Here is a 23,272-nt window from a genome sequence, read left to right as displayed (position 1 = left end):
CCCTCTCTTCTAATATATTATCTAATATATATGTAAAAGTTATGTATGTATTAAAGAAAGTGAGTGTTGAATCCACAATCTTTCTCTTAAAAAAACTTGAAATAACCATTAAGTTAATTGATGATCATATTATTTGTAATTTTATGTTATATTTCTTTAAAATTTTATTGTTTTTAATTTTAATTTGAACTTATTTTTTATCTTCTATTTTATTAATATGTATGAAATTTGAAATGGTTGAATTTTATATTTGCTTAAAATCTTTTTTTATTTTTCTGCGGATATGATAGAGTTTAGAACTTTAGGGTGCAGATAGAGTTAGGGTTGAAAAGTTCTCAACCCGCAAATAGAGTATAGTAGAATTTTAAAAAAAATTTCAACCCACGAATAGAGTTGTGATAGCGTCTAAACCCTACCCAATCCTATCCATTGCCAACCCTAAAAGAGACAACACAATTCTTAACTTTATTATTTTGATAAAATATGATTCTTTTATTTAAAAATTCATCAAATACTAAAGGAGTAGAGGTTTAAAACCTATGAAGCACAGATACTTTGTTGAGTTGCCGCCGCGTCCGTGTGACGGATTTAGGGGGGCAAGTAGTGGCCTTAGCCCCCCAACAAATTTTAAAAACTCATATACTATTATAATAAATGTATTATATAGAGTAAAATTTAATAATGTAAAAATAGTAAAAAGAGTTACTATTCTTTATGTATTAGGATTTAAATTTTTCTACATATATTTATATTATTTGTAATTTTTATTTAATTTAGAATTTTTTTATATTTTTTTAAGATTAATTTTAACATTTATAATCATATAAAAAATACTTTAATATTATTTATAATAATATTTTATTATAATTTTATTTAGTTATTTTTTTATTTTTTTAATTAATTTTTACCTCTACTATTATATAAAATACTTTAATATATTTTAAATCAACATAACAAAATTGTTAGTGCAATTAACTTATATTATTTTATGTCATATTTTTTAATGAATAAAATATAAAAATATAATTTATTGTCACATAAATACTTAATAAAGTAAATTAATTAACAAAATATTTTAAAATAGATAATTTCATATTTTATTAGATGTAAACTTATAAAAAATTATAAAAAAATTATAAAAAATGAGATAATTTTTTTATGAGGAGTGCTAGGGGCCAGCATTTTTGTTAAATTCTGTCCAACACTTAACCATCAAAAGAAAATTAAAAGATTCTATACTATTAGATGCAATCTCACACTATTAAAAACATCATTGATGGCTAATTGATGGCTAAAAACCATAAAATTTGCTAACCCTCTAGACTTTCTCTTTTTTTATTTGACAAGTATTTATTAATTTTTTAATTAAAAAATTAATTATAATTGTATCTATTATTAAATATATAACATTATATTTAATTATATAAGATTTTAATTTTCGACCCCTCAACACATTTCGGATACGACACTCACCAACACTCGTCCGACATGCGTGTCTATTGTGTCCAACCGTCTCTTAATAAAAAATAAAAAATTATTCTCCAAACACGTTTGGACCTAAATACTATCACCTGTCTAATTTTATTTCTTAATATATATTCTTAAAATAAATTTAAATAAAATATATATTATTATTTATTAAAATAAAAAATATTTTAAATACTTGATATAATTAAAATAAAATATTAAAAATAATTAAAAATTAATTATATTTTAATATCAATAAAATATCACAATATCATAATGATTTATCTAAAAAATACTATATATTTTATATGTATACGTATCCCCGTATTTTATAAGATTTTAAAATGTGCGTGTCAACATATCGAGTCTATCCGTACATGATAAATTAAAACCCACAAATTATAAATAAAACTTTCATTAATTTAATTGCTGTTTGTATTTAATGGCTTTTTAAAAAAAAAATGATTATGTTGTTTCAAAATAACTCCTCTTTTTTATTATCGTCGTCTTCCACTTTGTTCTCCTTACGGTTTCGAGTTTTTCCGGAATAAAATTGAGGAAGAAGAAAAATCCAAAATCAAGAGAGGGAATTAGGAATTTAGGATAGAATCTATTGCCTGTTGATTGTTGATTGTTGAATGTTGATAAGGATAAGGTGATTAGATGATAGCAAAATACTGGCGTGGATCCCAGTAAACATTCTTTTTAAAATTTTATCAATTATTTTGACAGAAATCTATGTCCATAAACAATATAATATAGTATATAGTTTCAGGCACAATATCATATCATTAGATTAATACTTAATATGGTTTATTGGTTTCAGGCACCGCAGTGCCACACGCAACAACTGCTTCTGACTCATAGCGGGTAGCATTATTTGGGCACAAAATTTTCCGGTGGGTGGGTTCATAAAAGTTTGCGGCTTTTCCTGGAATAGAAAAAAGTTGATCAGGGTTCAGAATTAGGCCGATCATCGTCATCAACTCTTAATCTTGTTTTGGACGATGATAGTGAAGGATGAGAATGGTGGTGTTGGTGTTGGTGTTGGAGGAAGGTCGTCAAGTGGATTTGGGAGCTTTATTAGAAGGAAGCAAGTTGATTCAGTTCAATTCAAGGCACATGGTGGTCATCATCATCAATTGGCTAGGAAGTTATCTGCTGTGGACCTCGTTGCTATTGGTAAACTATTCAAGACCTTAACTTTGAATTAGTAATTGTGATTGAGTTCTTGAGCATTTGTTTGGAGTATACGGTATGTTATTTGATGCTGTAATTTGTAATGTTGTTGTTTACTTTGTATCTGTTATGTGTGTATACTGTACTTGAATATGATCATTTGCTTTTACTTTCCCCTAACTAAGTACGTTGTTGGTTGTGACGCATGTTTGAAACAAGTTTGGTGATATTTTTATTTAATTTATTTATTAGTTTTGTTCCCCTTCTTTCTTCTGTTTCTATATATGAGTTTGTTGTTTTGGTGTTCTTGGTGGATATTGCTAGGGTGGAGTGCCTTGTCTTGTTTCTGGGGTTTGCAAATTCGAAGTAGGTTTGTGCAGATAATTACTATATGAATTTGTACAACTTGTTTTTCTTTGCTACTTTCAATTATTGTCTTTAATGAAGTTAAGTGAAAGTTAAGGAGTATTCTACCAGAACTAGACAATTTAGAGTAGATTTCACAAACATGACAAATGCTTGAAAAGTTTGTGCTCCAGTAATTTACTGATTTTTTGCATGGTAAATTATGCTTCTTTCTTTTTTTTTTTTTCTGAATCCAGCTGGTAAGAAAAGACTTGATTTTTGTTTTTGTTGTGGTTGCTAAGAATGACACCAAGTTTCTTAGGAGCTTTCTTACTTTTTAGAAGCTAATTTGGTTTAATGTTCGTTTCTCTTCTGAATTATTTCGGTTACACTTTTGGTTGTTCATAAGAAACAATGCCTAATTGACACCACATATACAATTGCTAACTTTGGATTTAATTTGCATTTCCTCTAGTACCTGTGCATATAGCATTTATCTTCTTTGTACCAAACATATTCTTTTCCGGAGTTAAGTAACCATTCTTTGAAATCAGGGGTTGGATCTACAATAGGAGCTGGTGTATATATTCTGATAGGAACAGTTGCTAGAGAGCATGCAGGACCAGCACTTGTGATGTCACTTCTCATTGCAGGAATAGCTGCTGCATTATCGGCTTTTTGTTATGCGGAGCTTGCATGTCGATGCCCCTCCGCAGGGAGTGCTTATCATTATGCATACATATGCCTTGGAGAAGGGTAAGTAACAATTAACTATAGGTATATTAATTAACTGAACTCCTATGTTATTTGAACTATAGTTATATTGATTAACTGAACTACTATGTTATTTGAAGAACTACTCTGGTAATTTTTTAGCACTGCCAGAATATTTAAATGGTTAGTAATACTATCCTGCTACCAAATGTCTCTAACGGAGTGAGGTTAATGCATTTGGTGATATTGATGATTTTGTTTTCTGAAAAGAATTTTGCTTTGGTGATTACTATGTTTCCTTGTTTGCTTTCATCATATTAAATCCATGATTTCATTATTGCTGCTATTCTCAGAGTTGCTTGGTTGGTTGGTTGGGGCTTGATTCTTGAATATACTATCGGTGGTTCAGCTGTTGCTCGTGGCATAACCCCAAATCTGGTTTGTTAGGATTTTTTACTGTTTTGTCTGAAGTGCGAACTATTTTTCCCTTTTTTCCATTTGTTGCATCGTTGTATTAATTTTTGTCTTGCTTATTATAGGCCTTATTTTTCGGAGGGTGGGACAATCTACCTTTCTTTTTGACACGGCAAACATTACCAGGTCTTGGTGTTGTTGTTGATCCATGTGCTGCTGCATTAATTGTTATTGTGACCTTACTCCTGTGCCTTGGAATCAAGGAGGTATGCATTTTAAAATACAAACATGTACTCTCCCTCTTTCCCTCTCTAGTTTTTCACTTACCTATGTCATCTAACGTTGATGTTTCAGAGTTCAATGGCACAATCAATAGTGACAACAATAAATGTCTGTGCAATGCTTTTCGTCATTATAGTTGGTGGATATCTGGGTTTCAAATCTGGATGGATTGGATATGAGCTACCTAGCGGGTAATGTATGGTGTGTGTTTGTGTGTGGCTATCTGCATAATCTATAACACAGCTCTGATTGATATAAGATGAAATGTCGATTTTATCTCAGGTATTTTCCTTATGGAGTGAATGGGGTGTTTGCTGGGTCTGCAATAGTTTTCTTTTCATACATTGGGTTTGATGCAGTCTCCAGCACAGCTGAGGAGGTAAATATTCAGTGCACACAATCATTGTTGCACATTTCATTTAATTTGATGAATAAGAATGTCAGACCTGTCATTATTCTGGTACCGGTTGTAGGCAGAATAATTCTTTGTAGCTGTCACAAGCATCCACAACTTTTCTTTTGTTCTTTGAAGTTGATATTGTTAAGTATATAAAATTCATGTCTCTGTCTCATAGTATGGCATCAGCATCTGTGATAAAACAGTTTATAGTTTCGACTCTTATTGGCCTCCATTCTTTTAATGAAATGTGAATAATAGTTTAATTTTTTCAGAAAGATGGTTCTTTTCACTATTTAAACTTGTGAGTGGGTAATTGTTGATCTTTCTTAGGGAAACAAATAAAAAACGACATTCTCTTGATTATTGTATCTAAGCTTTTCTATGTCATTATCATGCAGGTTAAAAACCCTCAACGAGATTTGCCCCTTGGCATATCAATAGCGTTATGTTTATGCTGCATTCTTTATATGCTTGTATCAGCAGTTATTGTTGGCTTGGTACCATATTATAGGTTGGACCCTGATACTCCGATCTCGTCTGCGTTTTCTAGCTATGGCATGAAATGGGCCGTGTAAGGTTTGCAAGTGGCACACTGTTTCATTGTTTAAATATATGATGTCTGTTTCCATTTTAATTTAAACTCCACTTTCCCCTTGGCAGCTATGTAATAACAACTGGAGCTGTCACTGCTCTTTTTTCCAGTTTGATGGGTTCACTTCTTCCTCAGGTGCTAATTTAATTTATTTGTTTAACATCTTTGTTGATTTTCACTTGGTCACGGTCTTCTTTGTTTTTTACCACTATTACAATACACCTATTATCCCAAACAATGCATGCCATCACCATTAAATTTTTATTTCTTCTAATAATTTTTTATTTCTTCTAATACCATCTTAAATTATCATTTAAATATTAAATATATAATTGTTCTTGAAAAAAATAGAAAATTAAAGTTCAGAATTTATCAAAGATTAATTAAAATTTAAATAAATAAAAAAATTAAATGTACAATTTTTTTTTTGAAAAAAATAGAAAAGTAAATTTAGTTGTAGAATCTAAAAGAGAAAGAGAAAAAAAAAGATTTGGGAAGATAAGAAGACAAATTTTAAAAACTCAATAAGGGTAAAAGAGTAAAAAATTAGTGTCTCACAAGTTGTGTCTCAGTGTTTCACCAAATTGGAGGTACACAAATTTAGTGTCTCCGTGTCCATCCGTGTCCTCCCGTGTCCTTCGAAAATCTGTGTCTCACCAAACCAAACAACAGACATGTGTCACCGTGTACCACTGTGTCTATGTCTCAGTGTCTATGTCTCAGTAACCAAACGCTACCAAATGGTACAACTAGAAGTCAGGAACTGACATTGGTCAAAATGTCAAAATAATCTCACAAATAACATTTTCTTATTTAAACTGCAAGCAAAGATGGATGTGGGTAAATTCTGAAAGGCATTTTGATGTTGGTCTAAGGAAGCTTTTATATCATTAATTCATTATATACTTGGCATTTATGTTTGCAGCCACGAACTTTTATGGCGATGGCTAGGGATGGTTTGTTGCCCTCATTCTTCTCAGACATCAATAAACACACGCAAGTTCCTTTGAAAAGCACTATTCTCACTGGTGTCCTTGCAGCCACTCTTGCATTCTTTATGGATGTTTCCCAGTTAGCAGGGATGGTAAGTTCAGGTGGACAGGAGCTAGTGATGATAACTTGGAAGATGTGTTTTCCTTAGATTTTAAATATAAACCATTGATATGTTATTTGCTTTGGGAATACAGGTTAGTGTGGGAACATTGCTTGCATTTACCACTGTTGCAGTCTCGGTTTTGATCATCAGATATGTTCCACCTAATGAAATACCTATCCCAACCTCGCTTCAAAAATCTATTGATCGGCATTCTTGTGGTGATGATGAAGATAGGGCAAGTCCTATAGATACTGCTAGTTATTGTGATAATCACCTATATGGCAAGTCAGAGGCTCTGCATGGACAACCTTTAATTATAAAAGAAACCAAAGGTAAATATTTTGAATCTTCTGATCCCTTTATGAAATGATTTTGGAAGATTTAAGAGTCTAGGTGTATCTGTAATTTTGCAAGTATAGAAGGCTTCTTGTACTGGTTGATGATTTATGTGAGATGGGATTGGAAATGTTACTCATTGGACTAATTGGTGTGGATTAGGTTATTTCTGTTTGAATGCATTCAGGTAATTTTGCTGTAACTTTGCATTGTCTAAGCTGTTTTGGTGACATCCCATAATTATGGCCCACCTAACTTGACAATACTCTCCTTTGGGATCAGCTCAAAACACTACTTTTTCGAGTCAAGCAAGAGAACTGTAATCTATACATTTTAACCGGGAACATATTTTAGTATCTCTTTTAACCTATGTATTTTGAAAATTTCAATCTATATCTGTTAGGGACTTGGGTATTATTGGTGCCCAAAGTCTCACATCAGGTAGCGTAGGATGATTGTTGTTGTATTTAAAGAGAGTGGTTCTTCCCTTGTAACAGATATCTTTTAAGGTGTGGTTTTCCACTTTCCTTAGATACATAACAACATCACATGCACACAAAGCCCATTTTGATTGTGTAGAAGTTTGTGTTTTTACTGTATCAATCTTTGCATGATTGCATCCGTCTTTTATGATGTGCTAGTTAATGAACTTGTGTTTCAATTTATTTGCAAAGAAGAGCAAAAGGAGAAAAGTAGGCGGAAACTTGCTGCATGGACTATTGCTCTTCTATGCCTAGGAATTCTCATAGTTGCCTTTGCTGCTTCAGCCAACAGGTGCCCCAGGTCTGTCAACTTTGGCAATCCTCATTCCTCCATTTAGATTAACATGAAAATCATCTTACTTTCCTTTTTAGAGATGGTTTTCCACTAAATATTGCTATTCTATAGATATTTTTGGTTGACTTATTTGCAGTAAGTGTGTAATCCTGTGGTATACATTTTTGTTAAAAAAAGTAAAAAGAAAAATAAACGAAGAAAGACTGTTTCATTTGGGTTAGCAATTTAAATGCCTTTGAATTCCCTTTTGTTCTGCATATGCAGCATTTTGCGATTCACATCGTGCGGAGTGGGTGGAATTCTTTTTTTGTGCAGTGTTATTGTCCTTACCTGCATAGGACAAGATGATGCAAGGCACAGCTTCGGACACACAGGAGGTATGGGCATACAAATTAAAATATCTAAATTAGCCAGATTCTGATGCATTGGTAAAAAGTAAATTTTTGTAGCTAGCTCATTCAGATGTTAAACTTTAGCAAAGTGTAAATCTTTCTCCGTTGTTTGTCTCTTTTCCTAAGGAGCTTTTGCTGAAATCTTAATTGTTCCTGATACCTTGTATTTCAGGTTTTGTTTGCCCATTTGTTCCATTCTTACCTGCTGCCTGCATTCTTATAAACACCTACCTCCTAATTGATCTTGGGTGAGAAATCTCTCCACATCTATGCTTCTTGTTTAGTGTATCCATAGATGAGTTTATGGACGATAAACACGAGTACCAATGTCTGACCACTCTCTTGTGATTGAATTTCAGAGTTGCCACTTGGCTGCGAGTGTCCGTGTGGTTGCTGATAGGAGTGTTTATATACTTATTCTATGGCCGCACCCACAGCTCGCTGTTAAATGCGATCTATGTTCCCTCAGCATGTGCTAATGAAATCCTTGGAATTCGAGAAGAACATCTAGCCTAGTTAGTATTCACACAGCAGGGACCAGAGTTGATGCATGACCTTCTCCATTTATTATTTAGTTACACCAATTGTAAATTTACTATTCTAAATTCAGGACTTTGTTAATGGTAACAAATTGATGGGGGAGGAGGACCCTTATTGTTGCATTCCTTGTCTATATAGATAACTTATTTGTTTCTTCAACACTGCCTGTGAATTTATGTATGCAGAGTGGGTAAAAAAGAGGGCATTATTGCATAGAAGGAGAGGGAATAATAAAGATTTACAGAGTACTAAAGTTTCAATAAATAGGCAAAAGTACACATGAAAGAATTTAGAAGAGATAAAAGTACACATAAAAATTTCGTAAATATCAGAGTACACCTCAAATATTGTTTTCGATGGACAAAGTGTCATGTTGTAAGGGTTTGATGTTTACAAATTTTTAAGGGTAAAAAACACAAATAAACTATGGAAGGAAAGTTGTTACATGAATAAGTCAAATTGAAGATTGATTCACGAATGAGTCAAAGCATACATATATATAATTCGAACCTATTTGGTTTGAACTACATTTGTATATAAATCGAATCTATTTGGTTCGAACTACACACACATAATTCGAACCTAATTGGTTCGAATTACTCGTGATTAAGTGCCACCACAAATTCGAACCTAATTGGTTCGAATTACGTACAATTGGGCTATATAAGGAGTTCGAATCAAGCAAATTCGAACCACTTCTCATTTTCCATATCCCACCAAATCCCAGAGAAAATGACCCAGATTCGATCCGAGAAATAGTAGAACCGAAGACTCAGCTGATGGGGGACGATCTTGCAAGGCTGTACCGGTTGGACGGGGTTGCTCATATAGTCGGGGTCATCAACGACGAGGTTAGTACATAGAAAACTTTGTGCACACGGTTTATTTGAGTTAGTGGTTTTGCATGTGGTTTTAGTGGCAGTTTATGTTAGTGGTTTATCGTGGTGGTATTGCAAATGGTTTATATTAGATGTTTTGCATGCGGTTTAGTAGGTGGTTTATGGTAAGTGATTTTTTGTAAGTGGTTTTATATGCGGTTGTGTTAATGGTTTATGTAAGTGGTTTATGTTAGGTGGTATTGTTAGTAGTTTATTGTAGTGGTATTGCAACTTGGTTTATTTTAGTGGTTTTGCATGCGGTTTAGTTGGTGGTTTAGGGTAAGTGGTTTTTTGTAAGTGGTTTTATATGCGGTTGTGTTGATGGTTTATGTAAGTGGTTTATGTTAGTGGTTTTATATGCGGTTGTGTTGATGGTTTATGTAAGTGGTTTATGTAAGTGGTTTATTGTGTTAGTTTTTTTTTTTTTTTGGTTACCAGTATTGTATGTGGTTATAATAATGCGGTCCATTTAATGCGCAGCCACAGCGATGTATCAGGAGCATGCGGCGGCAACAAGGCATGCCACTCGATGAGCGCTATGTTCCCTACTTGCAGATGGCCGGGTTATACCATCTGGCTAGGCTGAACGATAGATGGTTCCGGTTAGATGAGCCCCTTGTCAGCGCCTTCGTCGAGCGGTGGCGTCCTGAGACGCACACCTTCCATATGCCCTTCGGAGAGTGCACGATCACGTTTTAGGACGTGGCGTACCAGTTGGGGTTGGCAGTGGACGGGCGTTATGTCAGCGGTTGCCTTACAGATTTTCATATGTATATCGAGGGTGGACATCCAGCTTGGGTGTGGTTCAAGAAGTTGCTTGGAGTGATTCCTCCTCCAAGCCAGGTTCAGAAGTTCGCAATAAATTGCACCTGGTTCCAGGAGACTTTCGGAGAGTGCCCTGAGGGAGCCGATGAGGAGACTGTGCGGCGCTTTACTCGTGCCTATATCATGATGTTGTTGGGCACTCAACTATTTGCTGACAAGTCCGACAACCGCATTCACATCAGATGGCTTCCCTACGTAGCTAGACTTGAGGAGATGGGTTCCTACAGTTGGGGTCTGTAGCATTGGCATGGTTGTACCGGTGCATGTGCCGAGTGGCAAACAGACATGTGGTGAAGTTAGCGGGTCCACTTCAGCTACTTTAGTCCTGGATCTTCTGGCGCTTTCCCAGGTTTAGGCCTGCTGGGTATGATACGTGCAGCTGGCCTTTGGCATCGAGGTACGCTACTCAGGCTTTTCTATTTCAAGTTAAAATAGCTAATGTTCATGTACGCTTGTACTGTATTACAAATCTGTCATACTTCTGATTAAACATAACACCCATGTGCGCTGCATGTGGTCAAGTTACAGCCCTTCCTACAGCGAAAAGGGTCCTAGAGTGCAGAGCACGAGACTGAAGATAGACATGTTACAGCCCAGGGATGTGAGTGTTGTTTCGGTTACTTTTATTTGAATAACTAGACATCAGATGTTTCTGTAGAGGGAGTTGGCGTGACAACATAGCTATTTTTTGTGCAGTTTATCTGGATGCCGTATAGCTCTCCCGAGGTACTTCAGGTTGTGCATCCGGAGGCGTTGGAGCCTCGACACATGGCGGTGTGGCGGTCTGTCACGTCGCTGATATACTTTGCCGTTGTAGAGTGGCATCAGGTAGATAAGGTTCTACCGCAGTTCGGTGGTGTGCAGCCCCTCCCGCGTCCCGCCCTTAACATCGACTTTTTGATGTCGAAGGACGGGAGAGGCGGTGATCGTTGGTTCCCGTCCGCTTTACAGCATTAGCATATTCTTTGGGAGATCCGTGCGGACCACGTCCTCCGGTTCGATGTTGTTGCCAACCCTGGACCTTCTCACACCTACCTAGACTGGTGGAGTCAGCATGGAAAGAGGTTCTTGTCACCCGAGTTTTATCTGGGGGATCTGATGAGCGTTCCTATTCATGTCGAGGAGTCACAGAGGGGTCCTGGGCGAGTTCCTGACATGGATCGAGACGACGACGTCCCTGATAGGCGTCGGATTGAGAGGAGAGCTCGTGTCGGGACACGACGGAGCCAGCGTGAGTGGAGGTGCCTAGAGCAGGCTATGGGGGAGGCTGATGAGGCAGGTAGGGGTGGTGGTCGAGGACGAGGGCGTGGAGGCAGACGGAGGGCACTCGTTGCGGGCCACGACGATGGTGATCTTCGTGACGTGGACGGTGGGGGAAGGGGTGCAGTCGGGGTTGTTAGTCCCCATCATGGCGGCCTTGGTGGAGAGGGGTACGCCACTAGAGATCCCACTGCCCATGGTGAGGCTGGACTTGGGGAGGGGCCGCTCGGAGATTACTTCGTTGGAGTTCCCCCTGACGACCACACACTTCAGGAGAGTACGCCATTGGTGAGTCCGGGCAGCACGTTTTCAGACTTCCTTGTCGGTGTTGGGTATGATGGGGATTTTGGTGGATCCCCCTTTTTAGATGAGATCAGTGCCATCATGCATGATGATGAGGCTGTCCGTGGGCAGAGTCAGACGACGGGGACACATGCACCGTTACATGTCGATCTCAATGAGCCTCCCTCCGTGCCTCCTCCTGAGTATTTCGCTTTGGGTGGTACCCCAGCTTCGGCACATACTGCTGGATCACATTCAGTTGTCGGGCCGTCCTCATCCCGACCGGTACATGTCCAACCTAGGACGCCTGCACAGCCAGCCCCGCAGGACGAGGACGAGGACAACAAGATCGAGGATGAGGAGCCGCTTATCCGGAGAGGTCAGAGGACACGGGTTCCATGTCATTGCTTCACGGAGTCGCACCTATTTAGATGATTTCTATGCCGAGTTGTATGTTACCTATCTTCGTCTATGTATTTTGTTATTAGTGTTACTTCGTATCCACCTTTAGATGTATGTGTGTGTTACTATGAAAATATCTGTACTTTGCGTTTTGATATTATTTAATTTCCGCATCATGTCTTAATTAATTTAATTCATAGACTAATTTATTTCCATGTGTGTTCAACAGACATTTCGTTTAAAACTCCTTAAACGAAACATATTCATCAATTACGATCCCATGCACGTAACATATTCAGGTCTGTTCCTTAGTAATTCGAACCATCTTGGTTCGATTTACCATTAGTGGAATTTGAACTAATTAGGTTCGAATTATGTGATGGCACCTATTCGTGTGTAATTCGAACCAATTAGGTTCGAATTATGTGTGTGTAGTTCGAACCAAATAGATTCGAATTACATATAAGTATGTTTTGGCTCATTCGTGAATCAATCTTCAATTTGGCTTATTCATGTAACAACTTTCCTCCCATGATTTATTTGTATTTTTTACCCAATTTTTAATGTGTATTTTTGTCTATCGAAAACAATCTCTAGGTGTACTTTAATTTTTACGAATTTTGATGTATATTTTTGTCAATTTCAAATTCTTTCATCTACACTTTTATCTATTAACACATGGAGTAATATCAATTGCAATAATATTTGACAGAAAATTATAATTCCTTTCAGAAAACATAGTTCTCTTGTCTGATAGCCAAAATGCAAGAGAATAAGAAAACGGATGTTAAAGCAATAAATTATTTTGTTGTCATGTCCTCTCTCACTTTTCGTTCTGGTGAATAAAAAAAGAGTAATTACCCAAATTAGTCCCCCAGAATTTTAGAATCGGACATTTTAGTTTCCAAGAAAAATTAATATATAGATTAATCCCTAAGGTTTTACTCCGGCAGACAAATCAGTCCCCAGTGCATTTTCTGGCAGTGTAATTACCCAGATCAGTCCCCAAATATTTTAAAAACGGACATTTTAGTCCCCAAGAAAAACTAATGTACAAATCAATCCCTAACGTTTCTCTCAGTTAGACATAATAGTCTCCCGTCCAAAAATAAAATAAAATAAAATAATAATTATTATTAATTACACAATAATATTGTACTATATTTTTTGTATTTTTTAAACAAAAATAATGATAAATTTATTCATTAAATTCTTTTATATATATATATATATATATATATATATATATATATATATATATATATATATATATATATATATATATAGTCACTCAATAATAATAATAATAATAATAATAAAATTACTAGAAATTATTTTATAAAAAATTTAAAGTTAAAACCATTTGATATTTTTGTATTTAATATAATCAAAAGATGTCCTAGGTAAAAAATATATATATATATATGTTTGTATTAAAAAATATGTATTGAAATAAAATATTTTAATTTGGATTTATATTAAATACATATTTTTTTTTAATACAAACATTTTTTTTAAAATAGTACATCTTTTGATTATATTAAATATAAAAATATCAAATAGTTTTAACCTTAAATTTCTTGTAAAATAATCTCTAATAATTTTATTGATTATTATTATTATTATTATTATTATTATTATTAATTACATAATAATATTATACCATGATTTTTTGTATTTTCTAGATAAAAATAATGATAAATTTATTCATTAGATTCTTATATATATATTTATATGTATATATATAGTCACTCAATAATAATAATAATAATAATAATAATAATAATAATAATAATAATAATAATAATAATAATAATAATAATAATAATAAATAAAACTATTAGATATTATTTTACAAGAAACTCAAGATTAAAATCATTTGATATTTTTGTATTTAATATAATCAAAAGATATACTAATTTAAAAAAATATTTGTATTAAAAAAATATATTTAATATAAATCCAAATTAAAATATTTTCTTTTAATACATATTTTTTAATACAAACATATATTTTTTTTTTACATAGGACATCTTTTGATTATATTAAATATAAAAATATCAAATGGTTTTAACTTTAAATTTCTTGTAAAATAATCTCTAATAATTTTATTATTATTATTATTATTACTGAGTGACTATATATATATATATAAATAAAAAAATTTAATGAATAAATTTATCATTATTTTTGTCTAAAAAATACAAAAAATATAGTACAATATTATTGTGTAATTAATAATAATTATTTTATTTTATTTTATTTTTGGACGGGGGACTATTATGTCTAACAGAGAGAAACGTTGGGGATTGATTTGTATATTAGTTTTTCTTGGGGACTAAAATGTCCATTTTTAAAATCTTTGGGGACTAATCTGGGTAATTACACTGCCCAAAAATAAATTGGGGACTAATTTGTCTGCCGGGATAAAACTTTGGGATTAATCTGTGTATTAATTTTTCTTGGTGACTAAAATGTCCGATTCTAAAATCCTCAGGGACTGATTTGGGTAATTACTCTATTAATAATTACCCAAATCACTCCTGAGGATTTTAGAATATGACATTTTAGTCTGAAAATTAATACACAGATTAATTCTCAATGTTTTATTTCGGCAGACAAATTAGTCTCCAGTTAATTTTTTGGCAGTGTAATTACCTAGATCAGTCCCCAAAGATTTTAAAAACGGACATTTTAGTCCCAATAAAAACTAATGTACAAATCAATCCCTAACATTTCTCTTTGTTAGACATAATAGTCTCCTGTCCAAAAATAAAATAAAATAATAATTATTATTAATTGCACAATAATATTATATTATATTTTTTGTATTTTTTGGACAAAAATAATAATAAATTTATTCATTAGATTTATATATATATATATATATATATATATATAGTCACTCAATAATAATAATAATAAAATTATTAGAGATTATTTTATAAGAAATTTAAGATTAAAACTATTTGATATTTTTGTATTTAATATAATTAAAAGATATCCTATGTAAAAAAAATATATGTTTGTATTAAAAAATATGTACTAAAAGAAAATATTTTAATTCAAATTTATATTAAATACATATTTTTTTAATATAAATATATTTTTTAAAATAATACATCTTTTGATTATATTAAATACAAAAATATCAAATAATTTTAACCTTGAATTTCTTGTAAAATAATTTTTAATAGTTTTATTGATTATTATTATTATTATTATTATTATTATTATTGAGTGAATATATATATATATATATATATATATATATATATATATATATATATATATATATATATATATAAAAGAATCTAATGAATAAATTTATCATTATTTTTATCTAGAAAATACAAAAAATCATGGTATAATATTATTATTATGTAATTAATAATAATAATAAATAAAATTATTAGAGATTATTTTACAAGAAATTGATCAAGGTTAAAATTATTTGATATTTTTGTATTTAATATAATCAAAAGATGTACTATTTTAAAAAAAATGTATATTAAAAAAATATGTATTTAATATAAATCTAAATTAAAATATTTTCTTTTAATACATATTTTTTAATACAAATATATATATTTTTTTTATATAGGACATCTTTTGAGTATATTAAATACAAAAATATTAAATAATTTTAACTTTAAATTTTTTATAAAATAATCTCTAATAATTTTATTATTATTATTATTATTATTATTATTATTATTATTATTATTGAGTGACTATATATATATATATATAAAAGAATTTAATGAATAAATTTATCATTATTTTTGTCCAAAAAATTACAAAAAATATAGTACAATATTATTGTGTAATTAATAATAATTATTATTTTATTTTATTTTATTTTTGGACGGAGGACTATTATGTCTAATAGAGAGAAACATTGGGGATTGATTTGTACATTAGTTTTTCTTGGGGACTAAAATGTCCGTTTTTAAAATCTTTAGAGATTGATCTGGGTAATTACACTGCCGGAAAATGAACTGGGGACTGATTTATCTGCCGGAGTAAAACCTTGGGGATTAATCTGTATATTAATTTTCTTTCGGGACTAAAATATCCGATTCTAAAATATTCAGGGACTGATTTAGGTAATTACTCATAAAAAAATTTACATGATTCAACTCCTTTGTTAACTAATTTTTATCAACATTTTAATAACCCGTGCTTTTGTTCATTTCATCTGAAAGGGTATGTATGTATAAGCAACAATTCAATTTTCACTGTAGATATAGTTATCTACTCAACTACTTTTGCTTATGTGACGTATAAATTCACTCCGAAACTCAGAATCATTCTTTGGATTATCTGACATTACCCAAATGCTACTCAGTACTAAGCAATGACAGTTTGACACTACTACCATACTTTCCATGAGAATTGGCACCTAAAATACATATGATATGCTCTCATCGGTGCTATTATTGCAAAGCACACGTTTCACTCCAACAAAGAGAAGGAGCGAAAAGAGCTATTCATGTGTTGTGTGACACAGCACCTTTTTCCTTATAGACTTGTTATGATACAGATGTTATGGAGCAACCTTGGGTAATAAAATGTTAATCATGATTTATTTTCTTTGTTAACTTAATTTATAATTTGAGTATCAAAATACAGATGTCTTATAGACACTTAGAAAAAAAGAATCAAAAGATTAAAAAAAAAAATGGAAAAACAAGAGTTGAGAGTTCAAATATCAAAGTGGTGCAACCCCGAAATCTAAAAGTAGTGAATGTATATGATAGATTAACGCCTTCATCCTTCATTCCAATATTTTCCCTCTATGCATTGTCTCCGTTATAATACTTTTCCAGCATACCTTATGGCTGCTGAAATATTACCTTGTTCATTAACTCCTTAGGTTGCTTTTCCAATAATCAACAACTTCTGAGATTGAGTTGAAAGGAATCCTTGTTGATCATATAGCTGAGTTGATTAGCAAATTTACTAAAACAAGTAATAATGGCACACAATAAATAGATACACCCAGCAAGTTGATTGCTGCTACCACACTTATGCTGTTAACAATATCTTTAATCATCCAACAATATTTTTAACTGAAGTGAACCCAACTCCATTCACTGCAAATTTCACTCGTTATTTGTGTTCTACTGTATGCTAAACTATCAAAGATTGTGCTTTGTATAGCACCAATCTGGCTAATAAGGACAAGAAATAATACACAAATGTACTTGCAGCAACCTTTAGCTAATTTTGACAACCTAGTCCCACATCATTCAAAGCATGACAAGAAGCTCTTCCCGTACACAATAAATAACAAGCAAGTAACTACATTACAATATACTTACCTGGACGTGGTCAATGAGTGATCAAGAAGACTCATGGCCTAGGCTGGTGACCTCCATTGCACTTTGGAGGGGTACCAGCTTAAAGTCTCCCCAAGAGGGAGAGCTTACGTCATAATTTGTGATAGTGGGGGCCTGCGTTCGCGCGGCCCCTGTCCAACTATAGTTTAAATTTATTAATATGTTTAATATTTAATGTTTTTTAATTGTCTGATTTTTCAGCACTAAGACGTCTGTAATGTATATGTTAGGGGAAAAAATAGCTATGATTAGGCATAACTAGCGGATGGTACATGTAACAGAATATTTGAACATAACGACACATGGATCTGTCATTGAACTGATGAATTCTCAGATGGAAGAAGCTCCTTGCAATTGCAAGAAGAAAAGAATGTGCCTCATGTCTTCCAAGGACTCATCTATTAAAGTTACAACCTTGCAAGCTTCGAGGCTTTAAGAAGGGGTGTGTGGTTTTTTATTCAGCGTCTTCTCTGATGAATCCTTGCAATAACATATCTCTTTCGAAGGGAGATTATAGGATATGCTTGCCATGAAATTGTAATATTCCGATACTAAAAGATTATTATTACCATTATTGGAAAAAATTTAAAATAACATAGGGACATATCATTCTACCCTCATTCACTTTTAGTGCAAAAAGTACTTCGGTATTCCAGAGAGAGAAAAAAAAAAATCTTGAATGAAGTCTGTCAAGTTAGTTCCACATCGTTGGAAGAAGAGCTAAGATGCTCCGTGGTTGCTAGTTAAATAAGAAGGAAATAGCTTCGTTACAACATACTTACCTGGATGGGGTCTATGGGTAATCAAGAAGGCCCATGGCTTAGGTTGATGACCTTCATTGCACATAGAAGGGGTGTTAGCCTAAGGTCTCCTCAAGTAGGAGAACCTACATCATAATTTGTGGTAGTGGGGGCCTGCGTTCGCGCGGCCCCTATCCAATTTCAGTTTAAACTTATGCTAACTTTGTGTTTCTTTTTATGTAAGCAGCTACAGCGCACACTGAGGGTGGTGTTATGTTTGGCCGCAGATAAGATCAAGCAGCTCTGGCCACTGCAAGAAATGCCACACTACTTGAATCAAGCCATGTTCCAAGCAAGATCTTGATGGGTGCTTTGATGATGAAAATGGGTCCGAAAGCTTTGATGGGTGCTTTGATGATGAAAATGGGTCCGAAAGCTTTGATGGGTGCTTTGATGATGAAAATGAGTCCGAAAGCTTTGCGTGCCGCTACAAGCCTGCTTATCGATGCTCTCAGAGGATAGTTGCATGAATTCACCGATTAAATAGCTTATCGCTTATCAATTCATCTGTATATGTATATTTTTCACACGAAATATTTTAAATTGGCCAAAATAGACAATATATCATTTTAAACCATTTGGATAGCTAAAAAAAAAAATTACTTTGTATGTTCGCCGATCAAATTTTGAAGGATGTTGGTAAAGTAGAAACAAAACATAAATACAAAAAAGCTTTTAAATCATTGTAATCTGGTAATTTATTATATAAGGCTTTAAAAGAGTTTTAAATGTTAAAATAGATGATGAAACTCAATTTATTAAATAAACAGCATGATTGGTAGTATAACTATAAGACTAAAAATTGAGAGGTAAATTAAATTAAAACATGAGGGTTCTTGTAACATTTAAAATATATTGATTTTTTTTTTATTGTATCATTTTATTGAAGTATTTCAACACAATTTCATTGATAAATGATTTCTTTGGATGAATAAAATTCAATAAGAAAAACTTCAAGACCGTTATCGAAACGAATAATCTTAACTTTTTAATTGAATTGAGTTTTCACTAAAGCAAAAAAAATTTTAATATGTTATGAAACCTCACTTTTAGATTTTAGTAAAATAATCTAAGTGAATCAGCTAAAATTATCTATTATAATTAAAAAATATTTATGATAATGAATAAAGACAATTCTAAAAGGTCTCTAAATGTCAAAATATAATAATTCAAAAAATAGCATTTACATGATTTAGACGAGGTAAAGAAAAAAAGTTTTATTTGTTTAGAAAAAAGACATACAACACAAACTTTATTTTGGTGGGATAAAATAAAAAGGTATTACCTATGTAAAAAATTGAGTCATTCTCCATAAAAATATCCCAAAGGGAGATGCCACAAATATAATGATGTTGGGTGTGATGGTATGTGAAGTTTATTGAAGAAAAAGATATAGTGGTGTTATTGGTGGTGTCATAGACTTTGTCAAGGATGTGCAATCCTTCTTTTAATTTATCAAACTAATCATCTTCAATATGTTCGATTCTTGTAAAAGATATGAATGTTGAGAAAAAATGAGATCACATGGAAGCATTGAAGTAATTTTAGAAACATAAATTAGATTGAAATAAAATATGGACAAATACAAGATATCATTCAAGAATAACGATGTTGAAAGTTTGAGAATACCTTTATATTGTGCAATGACTTATAACCCATTTAGCAAGTAAACAATAATAGATTTAATTTTTGTATAAGAAATAAAATTTGACAATTTTGAAGTTATATGATCAATGGCACTAGAATTAATTATCCAAACACGAGAAAAAGTAGAAGAAGATGCAATATTATTTTTTTTTTCTGGTCAAGTGGATTGAACAACTCCCACTCCTATACATTATACCCATGCATTACACACTCACACACACTACATGGGTACACTACTAACATGGGTTCTATAATTCTTACTGAGGATTCGAATTCGGGTGCAGCTCCCAGCGAGGCAGATGATGCTGCCATTGGTACAAGGCCTCGGCTAGATGCAATATTATTTAAAACAGAGAAAGTGTACGAAGAACAAAGCAAATGAATACCTAAATTTGGGCTAGGAAGCAGTCCAATTTAAAAAGTGGAGTCCTTTTTATCCTTGTTTTCTGAGGCATGGGCCTTGACCCGTTTCAAAAAAGTCACTAGAGTTGTGTGCTAAGTAGGAATGACAACGGATCCTCATGGGGCGGAGACATGCCCCCGCCCCCATCCCCTACCTCCAAAACCTGTCCCCGTCCCCGTTACAGGGGACGGGGACTCCGTATCCGCCGGAGACCAGGTTCTCCACGGATTTTTGTAAGAAATAAAAAAAATAAAAAAATAAAAAAATAAAAAAAATTAAAAAAAAACAAAGATAATCCCAAATTACATTAAAAAATAACTAAACATAATATCATATCCATAATTCATAAACAATCAAACATAATTCATCACATCATAGAAATATAATTCTCAATTATTCTCTAGCCTTCTTCATCCTGTAATAGTTATAATAGTTGTAATGGTAATGATGGTAGATTCTGATTTACTTGAATTCTACAAACATAAATTATAGAAATCACAAACATAAGTGATGCAAATCAGAATCGGAATAAAAAGCATAAATCATAATTAACCTAACTTAAAAAAATTATAACACAATCACATAAATTATATAAATTAGAATCAAAATCAGAAATTGTAACATAAACAAATAAAATTACATAAATAACAAAACTAACAAAGCATCACATAAATCATAAAAATCAGAATCAGAATAAAAAACATAAATTATAGTTAACCTAACTCAAATCAAAGTTAAAAAAAAAAATTTTCTGATGCTTCAAACCGCAAACTAAAAATCAATATCAGAATCACAAACTAAAAATTTCTAATGATTCAAATCAAAATCAGAATTACAAATGCTTCAAATCAAAGTGAAAAAAATTCAGAGTTCACATAAGCTACTTACCGGAAGAAAGAGCAGAGGCTCGGAGATCGGTGAAGATCGGCGACGGCTGAGAAGTGGCGCAGAGGCTTGGACGCTCCGACAGCGAAGATGGCGAAGATTCAGAAGTGGCGCAGAGGCTCGGACGCTCCAATGGAGAAGACGGCGAAGACTGAGAAGCGGCACAGAGGCTCGGACGCTCAAATGGCGACGACTCACTGCAGCTGTGACATCGAGACTGAGAGGAGAGGATCTTAACGTTGTCAGTGAGGGACTGAGGGTAGGAGTGGCGGTCGGCGTTTGGCGTTCGGCGGTCGGTAGTGATGAATCCATGAGAGGAAATGGTTTGAGAGTGATAGAGTTGAAGAGAGGAGAGGAGAGGACAGAAGAGAGGAGTAACATGAGTGGCGGCTAGGGTTTGCTCCAACTCTCATATCTTTTATATATATAATAGGGGCATTTTAGTATTTTCACATAAACATGGATTAAACAGATCCCACGGGGCGGATACCACTATCCCCACCCCAGCCCCATATAATAAACGGGTCCCTACCCCCCATCCCCGCTGGTTCAGAAAGCCCCCTATATTTGCCCCCCGACGAGTAAATCTCCGCGGATACCCGTCCTGCCGAGAGTTTTTGCCATCCCTAGTGCTAAGAGGGAATGAAGCTCATTACTGGCTGCTCCTGGACTATCTTCAACGTATCCATTCCCCTTTGAATTAGAGTTTGTGACAACTGTGGCAAGAAAGAAAGGAAAGAGGCTGTGATACTATTCACAGAAGAAGGAGCCCTGTCGCTGAAGAGGTGCGATCGTCCTAGGAATTGCAGATGCCGGGGGAGGGGGGAGACCGTGCTTCCCATAGCAAATGTCCACGATATGTCCCCTTTTTCACAAAACGTGCACACTTTGAAAGGAGGGGAACCGCAACCAGCACAAGCGGAGCCAGAGAACCTCGCCAGCGGCCATTGGGAGATCGCTGAGTATCCACCGCGGCGGTGAGAATACACTGCTCGTCCAAGATACCAAACTCGATTTGGAGCTGGCGTTCATGTTGAATCACCATTGCAAAAACTCTGGTCACGGGAGGCAACTGAGAATGAACGATAGAGAATCTTTCATTTAGGCCTTTTAAAAACTTGATGATAAAATCCTAAGTTCAATGGGTTCAAGCTGGACAATTGTAGATGGGAAGCCGTCTGGAATGTTCAAATTCCTCTCAAAGGTTTTTTTAGAGAAGTGTAGAAGCCAGTGACGGTGAAAGTACTTTGTTTGAGACTGTAAACCTCCTCTTGCAATTTTGCTATTCGTATTGAGAAAATCTCTCATGAAGATCAACCCAAACAGAGACAATAGTATTCAGATATATGATACTTTGAGTAATGGAAAGAGAAAGAGAATGAAAAAGCCAAGAAAGCTCAAGGTTGTTACACCGTTCCCCCACTGAAAAAAGTAGATCATCTGGAAGAGGAAAATGTATTATACTAGTGAGAAAACTATGTTTATTTTTAAAAATAACTGCCATGGTGAATAATCTGCTCCAAAAATGGTAGTTATTTCTTATTAGAACAGAAGTGACAAGAATAGATGTGAAATTTTTGCTAGGATGTATATAATCGGGACTAGATTGGTCTTAAAAGACGTCCAAGGTATGTGATGAAGAAGAAGGAAAAGATAGTGGTGTTTGAACATTAGGATTTGAAGTTTTAACCATTGCTTGGGTATCAACAGAGTCGTAATGGCTCTAATACTAAAACAAGAATTAGGCAGAGAAGTGTAAAGATAGATGAATGAAATGTGTATTACTCTTTCATTATTGATTAATGATTACAAAAGTTATATATTATACAGGAAGAAAAACACACAACTTAGTAAATCTGTATAACAACTAAAAATCTAGAAAAAGAATCTTATCCTAATAGAAAAGGTGAGTCGCCACATTCTAGAACAAAAAAGAAGAAGCATGAGTAAAAGAAAATTAACAAAGAAGAAAAAATTGTTTATTCTGAATTTTGAATTTAGGCTTGATTCT

At 33.4% G+C, this 23,272-nt stretch overlaps 2 protein-coding genes and 2 non-coding genes across 6 annotated transcripts; all 4 read left to right on the top strand.

Annotated features, from left to right (window-relative positions):
* The first annotated feature begins 1,949 nt into the window (after window positions 1-1,949).
* Window positions 1,950-8,857, top strand: LOC130936109 (cationic amino acid transporter 4, vacuolar). 3 transcript variants are annotated; one of them, XM_057866100.1, is made up of 15 exons: window positions 1,950-2,122; window positions 2,294-2,649; window positions 3,546-3,747; window positions 4,059-4,143; window positions 4,245-4,385; window positions 4,474-4,592; window positions 4,684-4,780; window positions 5,200-5,372; window positions 5,462-5,528; window positions 6,319-6,477; window positions 6,581-6,821; window positions 7,500-7,608; window positions 7,867-7,979; window positions 8,167-8,242; window positions 8,354-8,857. In XM_057866100.1, the coding sequence occupies exons 2-15, from the start codon at window positions 2,475-2,477 to the stop codon at window positions 8,508-8,510; spliced, it is 1,914 nt and encodes a 637-aa protein (XP_057722083.1). In that variant the 5' UTR covers window positions 1,950-2,122; window positions 2,294-2,474; the 3' UTR covers window positions 8,511-8,857. The 3 variants fall into 3 exon arrangements, with proteins under 3 accessions (XP_057722083.1, XP_057722085.1, XP_057722086.1); XM_057866102.1 differs by lacking the exon at window positions 1,950-2,122 and adding an exon at window positions 2,145-2,159; XM_057866103.1 differs by lacking the exon at window positions 1,950-2,122 and having other exon boundaries at window positions 2,180-2,649; window positions 7,503-7,608.
* A 456-nt stretch (window positions 8,858-9,313) lies between these two features.
* On the top strand, window positions 9,314-10,477 carry LOC130934431 (protein MAIN-LIKE 1-like). Its single transcript, XM_057864005.1, has 3 exons — window positions 9,314-9,385; window positions 9,893-10,030; window positions 10,112-10,477. Exons 1-3 carry the CDS (start codon window positions 9,314-9,316, stop codon window positions 10,475-10,477), a joined length of 576 nt encoding a protein of 191 aa, XP_057719988.1.
* Window positions 10,478-17,500: 7,023 nt separating this feature from the next.
* LOC130936993 (U1 spliceosomal RNA) lies at window positions 17,501-17,660 on the top strand. Its single transcript, XR_009068236.1, has one exon. It is a non-coding gene; the product is annotated as a U1 spliceosomal RNA (small nuclear RNA).
* A 640-nt stretch (window positions 17,661-18,300) lies between these two features.
* LOC130936994 (U1 spliceosomal RNA) lies at window positions 18,301-18,461 on the top strand. Its single transcript, XR_009068237.1, has one exon. It is a non-coding gene; the product is annotated as a U1 spliceosomal RNA (small nuclear RNA).
* Window positions 18,462-23,272: the final 4,811 nt, after the last annotated feature.

The sequence above is a fragment of the Arachis stenosperma genome, chromosome 6 (genome assembly GCF_014773155.1).
Source record: "Arachis stenosperma cultivar V10309 chromosome 6, arast.V10309.gnm1.PFL2, whole genome shotgun sequence".
NCBI classification, from domain to species: domain Eukaryota; kingdom Viridiplantae; phylum Streptophyta; class Magnoliopsida; order Fabales; family Fabaceae; genus Arachis; species Arachis stenosperma.
Note: the sequence above shows the minus strand (reverse complement) of the source record. Positions and strands in the feature narration are given on the sequence as shown.